This window comes from Eucalyptus grandis, chromosome 9 (genome assembly GCF_016545825.1).
Source record: "Eucalyptus grandis isolate ANBG69807.140 chromosome 9, ASM1654582v1, whole genome shotgun sequence".
In the NCBI taxonomy this organism is placed as follows: Eukaryota; Viridiplantae; Streptophyta; class Magnoliopsida; order Myrtales; family Myrtaceae; genus Eucalyptus; species Eucalyptus grandis.
In genome coordinates, this window is record NC_052620.1 from 33,929,879 (window position 1) to 33,942,082 (window position 12,204).

At 43.3% G+C, this 12,204-nt stretch overlaps 1 protein-coding gene, 1 long non-coding RNA gene and 1 pseudogene across 2 annotated transcripts; 2 read left to right on the forward strand and 1 right to left on the reverse strand.

Moving 5' to 3' along the window:
• The first annotated feature begins 294 nt into the window (after window positions 1-294).
• LOC104419468 (basic leucine zipper 43) lies at window positions 295-1,200 on the forward strand. The gene has a single exon (XM_010031140.3). It carries the CDS (start codon window positions 447-449, stop codon window positions 999-1,001), a length of 555 nt encoding a protein of 184 aa, XP_010029442.1. The 5' UTR covers window positions 295-446; the 3' UTR covers window positions 1,002-1,200.
• Window positions 1,201-3,786: 2,586 nt separating this feature from the next.
• On the reverse strand, window positions 3,787-5,145 carry LOC120288295. The gene is made up of 2 exons (XR_005546632.1): window positions 5,070-5,145; window positions 3,787-4,165 (listed from the first exon to the last, which is right to left on the reverse strand). It is a non-coding gene; the product is annotated as an uncharacterized LOC120288295 (long non-coding RNA).
• A 1,732-nt stretch (window positions 5,146-6,877) lies between these two features.
• Window positions 6,878-9,110, forward strand: LOC104420706 (annotated as a pseudogene).
• Window positions 9,111-12,204: the final 3,094 nt, after the last annotated feature.

Below are 12,204 nucleotides of genomic sequence, written 5' to 3' on the forward strand. Positions count from 1 at the left end.
GTTCGTGCTGATCACAGATCAAAAGGGTCCTTGTTAAGAACTAAACCCGAACTAAAATAAGGTACTCGAATGGACACAACCTGAAACCCCTTAGGAAAAATTCATGTGCCAAACACAAAATTGGTAGATCAATGTAAACTTTTTCATAATCAAATGGCCTAGGGTTCATTAAACCTCTGCAACAATCAAACTTGATTTTGTTTCTTTCACAAGCAGTGGGGTCTGTTGAAGCCTTTTCTCAGGCTATAAAAACCCCCCCCCTTCCTCCTCCACATACCCTCCTCCTCACTCACTCTCCTCGTCTCTCTCCCTCCCTCTCTCCCTCCCTCCCTCCCTCTCTCTCTTTCTCTCTCTCTCTCTCTCTCTCTCAGAGAAACTCACAAACTAAACTATTCCACCTCCTCTCAAAAATTTGCAAGCAATCAAATTCACTGGTGCAAAAAAAAATGGAGCCTGGTGAGGTTTCAGGACTCCATTACATCATATCCTCAAACGCATCCCAATTCCCAGTTCATTTGAGCATGATCCATGATCAACCCAACACGTACAATCACTACAACACCCCATCTCCTACATTCTACAATGGCCAATTCCCATCTCAGATCCAGGAGCTCGGAGCGCCCTCGCCTTCCTTCAGCAGCAACCCCTCAACGTCCGATGAGGCGGATGAGCAGCAGCTGATGCTGATCAATGAGCGGAAGCAGAGGAGGATGATATCCAATCGGGAGTCGGCCCGCCGGTCCCGGATGAGGAAGCAGCGGCACCTGGACGAGCTCTGGTCACAGGTTGTCTGGCTGCGCAACGAGAACCACCAGCTCATGGACAAGCTGAACCATGCCTCAGAGATCAAGGACAAGGTCCTTCAGGAGAATGCCCAGCTCAAGGAGGAGACCTGCGGGCTTCGCCAAACGATTACTGAAATGCAACTGAATAACACTTATTCGACTCTGAGGGACCTGGAAGATGTTCCTTGCAATCTTGGAACTCCATCCTCCGACTAGACTGTCACCAGTTCTGTGGATTCCTTAGGCTAGTTTTAAAGCCGGAAATGGCCTCGTTTCATTTTTTTTCTTCTACCCCCCAAGTGGATTTTCCCTGGTGTTTTTAGGAAGTGGGCCAGCTCTTTTACCCCCCATCTTTGAGTGCATGTATGAGACTAAATTAATTGTCAATAACATGTTCCGAGAATTTCGTCGACCATTCTTATCAATCCCGCAGTAGCATTATTAGATCCTAGGTGGGTTGTCTGAACTAAACCAGATTCCTAAATGTCATTCAGAGCCATAACATAGTCACTGCAAGAATTCCTGGAAGGAACCCTACAAGAGGCTTCGAGATTTAGCCCTTCTTCCAGAAACAATCCTAGCGCATCATACCGTACTCAGAGAGTCACCCGGAACCTAGATCGGGAAGCTTGATAAAAGGAGGAATGAACGAACGATGTTCACATCGTCTGATGCATACAAGACAAGATGCATTATTGAAAGAGAAAAGAGAGGGACCAAGTAATTGGTGTCGGGTGCGTACAGGAAACAGAGGGAGGAAAAAAAAAAATTAGTGGGCTTCTTAGGACATGACATAGAGAGGTCTCAAAGAGGTGGTGGGGGTGGGTATTGTCATTCTTTGTTTGATACACACGCACACACACAACACAGAAAACAAACAGCGACCATATAAAGAAAAACATATGAAAGTGCTCTCCACTAATTTATCTATCTCCTTCTCCCCAAAAGAGAGAACTATTCCTTAACTTTATTCAGGTGCCGTGCTGATTTCATCCCTTCTTTTCCATCAAAATGTGGTCCAGAATCGCCTCCGCCCGTCATGGGGGGCTTCTTTGTGGCCCCTCAAGAGACCGACTCCACCTTCATAACGGGTTTTCACCTAAGTGCGTTTTTTGTTGTGGTTCCTGCACAAAGTGCCGTAACACACAAACTGTCGAGGCTATTGGCAACTGCTCCTGAACCACCGGCATCCTGATATTTTATTTTCCAGGAATCCATACTACATCTGCAATACCTTGGGGATTTACCTCAGCAGATAGTGTATATACGTATCCTTCCATATCATGGCTGTATTCTGCCTTATCTCTTATCATAGTCCACGAGCACCTGCAGTTTCTTGTAATTATAAAGCATCCTAAAGCAAATTAAGCTATATCCTCGTGTCTCCATGACCCAATCAACCATCATGTTGTTGTGTTCAAATCAGCATAAATAAGCTTTGGTTGTTATAATTCGTGGTACAGCATTAAAATCTGAGCCAGCTAATCGTTAAAATTGCTCAACAGTCAGGCTCAAGCAAGGATTTCTCCTATCAAATTGCATATATCTTCTACTGTTGTATTCTCTAGGAGTTCATCCTCCTTAAGACAGAGAGGACCAGAGATGCAATTGTGATTGTAAACTCTCAAAATCTGGTGAGCAACATAGCTCCCTTCACATGAGTATCTTCGGATTCGATTGGGGTAGATATAAGGAGCCGGAAAACAAAGGTATAAGTTGTAGCTTGCTCATACTGCCACAAATATACTTGACATAAATGATACCAGAAGAAAAATTACAGAGAGATGATCAAGAGGCAGATGCGGAGTACTAAAATGAGAGATGGACACAAAACCTTTTGTGGCTAGGGCGAAACTGCACTTCATTTTTTCAACTCTTCGATCACCTGACAGATCAAAGCCTCGGACCAGTAGATCCACGCTACAACCTGAGGTTCAATGACCTTTTCATGCTTTAAAACAATACTTTAACTCATTCCTGCATGACCAAATTCCAACATGATTTATGGATCACCGACCGTCTTAGACTGACTGCTCAAGAAGATCCTGGAGTTGAATGTCAGCTTAACATATATGGGCCGCCTGTGATTGCCTGCTGTTTCTTATAAGCGAAAGGGTTCGCTTCTTTGGCATAACTCTACGTAACCACGTTCCTGTGACATGATCTGAATAACTCACATAAAAATCACTGGCTTCAGACATTCATATCCCTCTGCTTCATAGTCGTCTCTGTTGCTGTGATAGTTGGGTGCCAGCAGAAGAAGATAAGTTGGTTTTCTTCCAGACGATGCAGATGCAGAAGCCGTACCCCATCTATGTTCGTCAACATGACACGCCCAGGCAATGTACATAATGGGGAGCAAAACTGTCCGGGATGCGAAATAGACGAAGCTAGTGGTTGTGGAATAGAAGATGCAAGGGGGATTCAATGTGTTGGATCCAATAACAAATCAAGTCACTTACGATGTAACATAGCAAGCAACCCTTGAGATTATTTCATTTATTCGATCTGGTTCGCCGCTGAGAGCAATTGCCACTATTTACAATAAACATGCATAGAGGGGGCACGGGGAAGGGGGGGGTTGGGTTGGCGGGAGAGAGAGAGAGAGTTGTGGTAATGATTCTTGAAGCACAAGCAAATATGAATATCGACCCTTCTTTCTTTTTTTGGCAGTGTAATGGATGTCTTATCTATCTACCCTTGTTAGTGCCTGGATTTTGCCCCTAAAAATCCTGCTTCCGCTTTTATGTTGGCACATGTGGGAAGCAAATATGACTTATTCAGCCGCACTTAGTCGACTGCATCGTTCAAGCATTTAAGCCCTGGGGGGATTTCTTTATTTGCAAAATCCCAAGGACAATCAATTTGAATGGAAAGTGCAAGTTCAGAGAAGAATGCAGTAAGGAACAGGGCAAAGGAGAAAGAGCATGATCATTGCTTTCCATCGGGCACTATTGTCTAGATTAGTTCTATTAGGGAAAATCAAATTGCTCAAAAGATAGATGGGTCATGCTTAGACCTCGCTAAAAATATAAATTTCATATCTCATGAAAGATTCATCTACAGTTAACTGCGCTTATCTAGTGGCTTGTGGCATAGGCCATGCAAACACTTACAGAGCAAAATGAGAGGCATCTCTCCCTTCGAGATTTCGACTTGTCATGCGGGTCACTGGGACGCTTCCAAGAAATTCTAGCAGAGAACAAGCGCTACTGCTTCTCCTTGCTGCTTATTGCTTCTTCGACGAGTTTGACCTTCTTCGAGTTGTTGCTTTGACAAGGGAAAGTTTCTTGAGGGAGGATTTCAGTCCAAAGATCTGGTTGTCTTGAATGAGAGACTTCTTCCTCGATGTATGCTCTTTCAGTATTGGTCGAGTGTACCTTCGTAGCCGGGCAGATATAGAATGTAAAGATGAATACAAAGCGTCCAACTCACTCCCGCAAAATGATATGCATAACCGCCAAAAATATGAATCAACTCAATAGGTACAATTGCAGACAACCACCTACCGACCGTGACATATTGGTAGCAATCCGAGATTTGAGCAATTTATCTCTTTGATCTCAGCAAACAATACAATTGATGACTCGGAATTAAACTAACTAGATGCACGCTAGTCTATTGCTACTGCATCCAAGGTTAATAAATAGTTTAAGCTGCCATTCAGTCTTCGAGCAATGCCCGTCCCGTGTTTTCTTCTCCAACTTTAGATTTAATGAAGAAAAGGAAGTAAACAGGTCACGAGTTTTATTGCTATTTATTCTTGTTCTTGCTTCTGCATAGTGCATACATATGACGGCAAGCACAAATTGGCTTTGCCGTGTTCTTCATGAAAAACAAATGCCCTCTCCAGTAGAATGCCCTACACAAATTACTTATCACATGGCTAGGCTCCATTTTCTGTAGAGAGTTCCAGTTGCCTTGACGTAAAATTCCATTCGATTAATTCTACATGTTACAAAATGTACCAATCATCATCTGTAATATTAAGCAATGCTTGGCTACTTTTGTCACACTCCTAAATGCATGTTACCTCTAGCCTCATCAAGAATTCTGAATATGGATGTGTGAGTTGGTTTATGTGCAAAATTACCTTATTCTTCACATGTTTCTTTTTCTTATGAGACATAGACACCATTGAGATAAACTCATCCAACCATTATTTGCCCTTGAATACAAGAAAAGAAGATTAAGCATGACTTGAATGTGAATTTGTCCTACTTAATTAGAATGTGAGTCCAAAACATTGCCGAATTCTAGACAGACTGAAATGTACATGCATACCAAATGAAAGTGTCGGGTCCTATGATTCCTTGCTGAAGAATAGAAGTACATTAGTAAAGAACTCTCTAGTTGCAAGCCAAAAAATCTTTGCTTAGAGCATTGAGAAATCCTCTATTTAAGCAGCGAAATCGTCGCTCTCAATTACCCACAACAAGCACCTTGTGAATCTCTATTGTTTGTTGCCCTTTGATAATCATGGTGAGCCATTACTTCACGATCATCTTCATAGCAAGCGCCTTGTACTCCATCGGTGGTACAGGTATCAAGTCACTTCATTTTGCTGGCTCTCTTTCTTGATTCGTTACTGCCGTGCCATCTCTTACATTGCGACTGAAGTTTTTCCTTCCTCTTAGACGTGGGAAGTTTCTGTCCATTCCCTCCACGTTGTCATCGTCAGCGTCCTTTTTGCATATCGCCTAACCCATCCGAAGCTCTCAATACCGGTGAAGTAAAGCCTTCTAGTGTCCAACCTTCTCTCAGCCCCGAGTGGACTACAAGTCATGCTGTCGAGGTATTTGGATTCTCCACCCCAAGAAGCCTAGCGGTCCAGCAGAGGAGCCTGCACCTCCTAATTCAGACCTCGTTACACCCCTTAAAGAAGCCCGGGTTGCAATATTGGGAACTTGGTACACCCCCCAAGCAAACTCCCCACGTTGCAGAGGAGCATGCAGTTCCCAATTCACCGCGTTATGCCTCCTAAGAAGCCTGGGTTGCCAGATTGGGAGTTCTGAGTGTTGAAGGCGTTTGAGTTCTTTATGTGGACGTTAGTTTCTAGTGGGAATCATTTCCAATGAGATGCTGTTGAGAAATCAGCTGTTGAAGCGTGTTCTGAGTTTGCATGAATGTGGTTTTTACTATTTTTCTTAGTAATTCACGCGCGAGACATTTAGTTTCGTGTAATCTAATCGTGGGTGTGACTGTCGTATTAAATAAAAAAGTATGTTCAACTCTACAGAGTGCCAAGTGGAGAATTGGAACCTTAGTCCTTGGAATGATGAAGCATTGACTCTATTTGTTTAATCAAGCAATAGTGCTTCAAAATCGCCGACCTCGACAGGGATTAGATGGGATTAGTTAAATCCCATTCGACAAAGACCTTCTGATATTTACTGTGCCTGTAAGCTATTGAGAGGCATGGATAGGTCCAAATATAAGCGCTGAGAAAATGAAGATGTGTGTGTCCTCTCGAGTTCTGAGACAACAGATCTTTAATCAAAGCACAATTCAATGAATCATAGATTAACAAGTCTTACGACTCTCCTCCAAGTGGCTAAAGCGCAATATCATAGCAATAATTTGAAAATAGCAATCAACCAAGAGAATCCTTTTCCATAATATTTCATATCATTGTGTTCATTCATGTGCAGTCTAGAAAAAGGAAAAAATGAAAAATAATTTTTGAATTAACATCTAACAAGTCATGGAGATAAATATCTTACACGGGGGTTAAAGACAAATTTGGAAAAATTAGAAGTTTGAAAAAAAACCTTTGATTCAGCAAATGATGGTGTTGACGACGACCACGACGACATGATTCAAGTCCAAGAATGAAAGAGCTCCTGACAGCAGGCACTTTCTTTATCTCTCACCTTTAGGAAAGTCCTATTACAAGATGTTGCAATGGGGAAGCCGACTCACAGGTTTAAAACAGTTCGAGCGGAGTTGCCGCAGGTTTAAAGATTATGCTACTCCAAGATCGATGAATCAGCTTTTTCTTATCTCTGGCCAGACTATAATAATCTTTTTCTCGCCTTCTCGATCTTACCACTTCATGATTTTGGACTATTGACATTTAGGGGTTGCACGCTATGATTGGTGAACATGGGACTCAGTTGTTTGGTGGGCAGAAGCAAGGAGTAGCCATAGCAAGAGCGATTCTTAAAGATCCTCGTATTTTGCTCCTGGATGAAGCCACAAGTGCACTCGACATGGAATCCAGGAGGATTGTCCAAGAGGACCTAGACAGGATTATGGGCAACCGCACAACTGGCATTGTTGCCCACATGCAGATATGGTCGCCGTTGTTCATCGTGGAAAAATGGTGGGGAAAGGTAGGTCGCAGTCCAACTTGAATTAAACAATGGAACCGTGAATCTGGCGAAGCAACTATTATTCCTAGTATGTACAAGTATATCGTGACTATTGATGCCTCTCTAAAACGGTCCAGGTTCACACTCTGAAGTCTGAACTGCTCAAAGATCCAAATAGTGCATATTCTCAACTACTACGCTCACAGGAAGTGAACAGGGGATCTGAACAAGGGCCAGATGCCCAAAACAGTTCAGAGATCACTGAATATAACGGACAGTCCAGTCAGAGGATCTCGTACAAACAATCCATTAGTCGGGTTCACCTACAGGAAATAGCACATGACCAAAACAGGTCAGAGATCACTGAATATAACCGACAGTATAGTCAAAGGATGTTGTCCAAATGATCTATTCTTCGGGAAAATAGCAGCAGCCACTTGCTCTTAGTCTCCTTTGGGACCGTGGCCGGACCACAATCCCCTGCTTCTCCTGGAAGCTCAGAAAGAGCGCCAAAGGTCTCACTGCGCCATCTTGCTCATCTCAACAAACCAAAGTTCCTGTCTTGCTATTTGGAACTGTCGCTGCAATTGCTAATGGCATGACATATCTGATTTTCAGCATACTTATATCCAGTGTTATCAAGACATTCTATGAACCATCGCATGAACTTAGAAAGGATTCTAAGTTTTGCGCACTGCTGTTTCTGGTCCTTGACATCGCATCATTCGTGGCATATTCGGCTCTGACATACTTATTCTCCATGGCTGGTTGTAAGTTAATCGAGAGAATCAGACTAACGTCTTTCAAAAAGTTGGTCCACATGGAGGTCGGCTGCTTTGATGAACCTGATCACTCAAGCGGGCTGCCATTGGGGGAAGGCTCTCAGCAGGTGCTGCATTAGTGCATGCCCCAGTTGGAGATGCATTTGTTCAGATTGTTCAGAACATTGCGTTGCGGTTGCTAATTTGGTCATTGCTTTTGCTGCAAGCTGGCAGCTAGCGCTGATCATCCTTGTCTTAATCCTTCTAGTTGGCGTCAATGGATATGCTAAAGTGAAGTTCATGAGAGATTCAGCGCAGATGCAAAGGTAAACATTTTTACAGTGTCCATTGCTTTTACTGCTCACTAAATAAAATAGTTCGAGAGGTCTTTATATATTTCCAATTCATAATTTTGAGTCCTAGGTTCAAAGAATTAAAAACAGAAAGGCCATCTTCGAAATTTCTGATTCACATTCCATGTAATCTTCAATGGCATAAAAAGGTTCCGCAATGGTTTCTGTTATCTTGCAAATAATCTCAATTATCCGTGACCGTATTAATCTATATGTTTGTAGATGATACGAGGAAGCAAGCCAAGTAGCTATTGATGCGGTTGGAAGTACAAGGACCGTTGCTTGTTTCTGTGCTGAAGAGAAGATGATGCAGCTTTACAAGAAGAAATGTGAAGGCCCCATGAGGACATATTTCGACAAGGACTGATCAGCAGAATTGGGCTCGGCATGTCCATCTTCTTGCTGTTCTGTCTGTACGCAACAAGTTTCTATGCCGGAGCTCGACTCGTTCAGGATGGCAAAACAACATTTTCGGATGTCCTCAGGGTACAACGGATTTTCTTTGAATGCTACATAGTGCTTTCTTGGGAATTCTCAGAATTATGATTGCCTTTTCCCTATTTGGCCAGACGATTGCTGTTGAAACTGATTTCTGTTAACGGCTCTGAGACATTTTCTTGGCGGGTTTTGTTTGCTCTGACCGTTTCAGCCAGTGCAATTTCACAATCAAGTTCCTTCACTGCCGATTCCACCAAAGCCAAAGGGGTTACTGCTTCCATTTTAGCAATAATAGACCGCAAATCCAAGATAGAGACGAGTGATGAGTCGGGGACAAAATTAGACAATGTGAAGGGAGTGATCGAGCTTCATCATGCCAGAACCCTACCTATCGAGATTATGGAAAACGACTCCACGCATGGCCGCTCTTTGAACAGAACGCAATCAAGAAGCCTATGAGAGTTCAGTTAACGATATCCTGAACGGTAAATCGTACCATGCACAATGCTGCAATCCCTTGACCTAGAATATGATAGGAGTAGGGGTGTGCAAAAGAATTAAGAACCGCCTAAATAGCCTAGAACCAAATCGGGCCAAAACTGGTAGTTTGCATGCGGGCCAATTTGGTTCCCAGTTCTAATTTAGTGGAACTGGTAAGTACCAATCCTATTCTTGGTTCTAGGTGTGAAATCACCCGCCAACCCACCTGGGCTAGACCGAATCGGACCAGTATATATATATATATAAAAGAAATTATATTTCAATTACTTAATTATTCTGTAGTTTTCGACCAAATATATATGTACATATATGTGTATTTGTAGTCATTAGACATTATTGACTAATTTTGTATCTTGGGTGTGTCATAGGATTAACCCCTTACTTTTCTTTTCATTCTAATAATCAACCAAAACAAAATAAATAAACATAAAGGAAGGAGATAACCAATTGGAGATGTTCATAAGAGCCAATGGCTCATTTTAAGAGTAAAATTAGGTTTTTCCTTAGTCATTCCATAATTAAATTAAGTTAACATTGAAAAAATATGAACCAAGCAATTAATGTTTGAATTTTTGTGAGGTTAGGACTTTTAACATGGAATCTAATTCTCCACTTATTTCCGGTGTCGGGAAACTTTAAGAAGACCACACCATGACTTTCAAATAAACTAAGTTTTTAGCTAACAAGCGTTATCTATTCATTTTGTTTTATAGTTTTCAATTTTTAATCAAAATAAATGGCTCGTAATTCAACTCGAATATAAGGTTGAACAAACTTTGTAAGGATTGGGGGTTAGTTCTATAGACCCACTCGAGAACTGAACCCAACTAGCAGTCCGATTTCCAGGTGGATCCATAAAACCAACAAGCGGGTCTCGGATCCACTTGAGGGACTAAGGCAGACAAAGTATATCAACTATTGCTTTGTTTGATTGTGCCAAGCAAAATACTTCTGAATCAACCTAAGGAATTGCTAGACCTACTTCTAAGAGAGATTTTCATTAAGAAACTTTTGCAATTGCTCAGCAATAAGAGGACCGGGATAATAAGTTCCATCTTTGAGGTGCATCCCAAGAAATTTAGGCCCTATTTGGTAACCATCTAAACAGGGCCAAATTCGATTCTTTGTTCCTAGAATTAGTTTGGGCCTAGAATCACTTTTGGTAAAAAATTTGTTCTCGGAAACAAATTTGTTCCCGAGAACAGATTGGGAATAGAATCAAGAACAAAAAAACAGTTGATTCTTGTTCCGATAACGAATTTGAGAATCAAAATCAAGAATTCTTCTTCTTCCCTTCGGCCATCTCGCGACCGCCGTCCGCCACCGCCCGCCACCGTTCGCCGTCTGGCCGCCGGTCCTGGCAAGCTCGCCGAAGGCTCACTAGACCGGGCGAGGTCCGACGAGCTCGTCGGAGGCAAGCCCGCCCGCCGAGGCGGGCGGCTGGGCAAGCCTCGCGACGCCCAACCCCACCGGTGGCCAAGCGAGGCTTGCCCAACCTCGGCGAGGCTCACCTAGCCCCACCGGTGGCCTAGCAGCCTCGCCGGCCCCGGCGAGGTTGGCACGGCCACCGACGGGGCTCGCCTCGCTAGATCTAGCGAGGCCGAGCCTCGGCGAGGCTAGGCGAGCCTCACCTAGTCGCGGCGAGGCTTGGCCGACAAGGGTCGGCCTCGAGGGCCGACGATGCTCCGGTGAGGTCGCCCAGGCCCCCTCGTCTGGCGGTCGCGGTCCGGCAACCGGCCACAAGAAGAAGAAGAAGATGAGAAAAAGAAAAAAAAGAAAAGAAAAAGGAAAAAAAAAGAAAAAAAAAAGAAAAAGAAAAGGAAAAAAGTAAAAAATTTATTTAAAAATTAAAATAAATTGATTTGGAACATAATTAATGAGCATGGTACCAAACGCAATTCTATTCCAGAATCAGAAATTTTAGACAGTTACCAAATGGCTTAAAATGCTTAGAATCGAGTTCCTGAACAAAATAAAAAGAATCGCCCGATCGTCAATCTACTCCCGAAGTAATCATTACCAAACGGGCCCTTAATTTCTCATAATCGATCTTTAGTGAGTAGTTCTCGATTCTAATGTGGGAATCACTTATCCGAACTATGCTCACCCCTAATCAGGAGTAACATCTTGGTGATGGACTCTCCAATTACGCATCCTCTAATCACCTTATCAATAAAAGAACTCATGACATATGGTGGAAACACTTGTGTAAATTTCGCAAGCCTCTCGAGTTACTCGGTCAAAGACATGTCGTAGCGAGTAGACGAACGGCTTGTGCATAGATCAATCGCGCGAGGATTAGAGTACATTCCCAGGTCCTAAACCAGCAGAAGCATCCTTCTCCTATCCATTGAACTTGAGGGGTCCTAGGAGGTGAGCGAATCATTCAGTGAAGGAAGAGCGACCACTTTGTATTCTCTAGCTGTTCTCTTCGTCAATGTAAACTCATGCTACTTCAGGATAAGCGTCATTCCATCACCCAAAAATCGATAATTCGCGAGCAGGCAACGCCCTGCGATCATCAATCGCGCCTATTGAGAGACTGGTCTGCTTCTGGTTCTGGTTTGATCCGATCCTGATCCGCGGCGCATCGACTTCGACCTTCTTCGACCTCCCCTGGCTCGTCGTCCCCTCAACCCTTGGGCTTCCCCAGCAGATCGGAACCTATTCTTGTTCGCCGTCATCTTGCGTTGCCATTCCTCTTCTCCATCAGCGCATCCCAACACGTCCAAAACCGCTTCACTCCGTCTTCTTCGAGAATCCTGAGACAGCTCTTGAACTTCACCGACCGCCAAGCCGGGATCCTTGCTTCCGGTTCCGCACCGGTTCGTCATGTTAGCCGAAAGCCAGTGCCAGCCCTGGCGCAGGAATTCTGCCAAACAAAATCCGGGAGAGCAAGTTCCCTTGAATTCATTATAGGTTAGTGTCCAATCCAGGCAAGGAAATTGAATCAAGAATTACAGCACCGAGCCATCCTGAATGAGTTATAAAGTAAAATATTTCGACATATTATGACAATAAATCACTTGGAATTATCATTTTCCTCTTTTTT

Bases quoted from the DNA above. Each gene is read 5' to 3' on its own strand.
- LOC104419468 (XM_010031140.3), top strand. From the start codon at position 447: ATGGAGCCTGGTGAGGTTTCAGGACTCCATTACATCATATCCTCAAAC.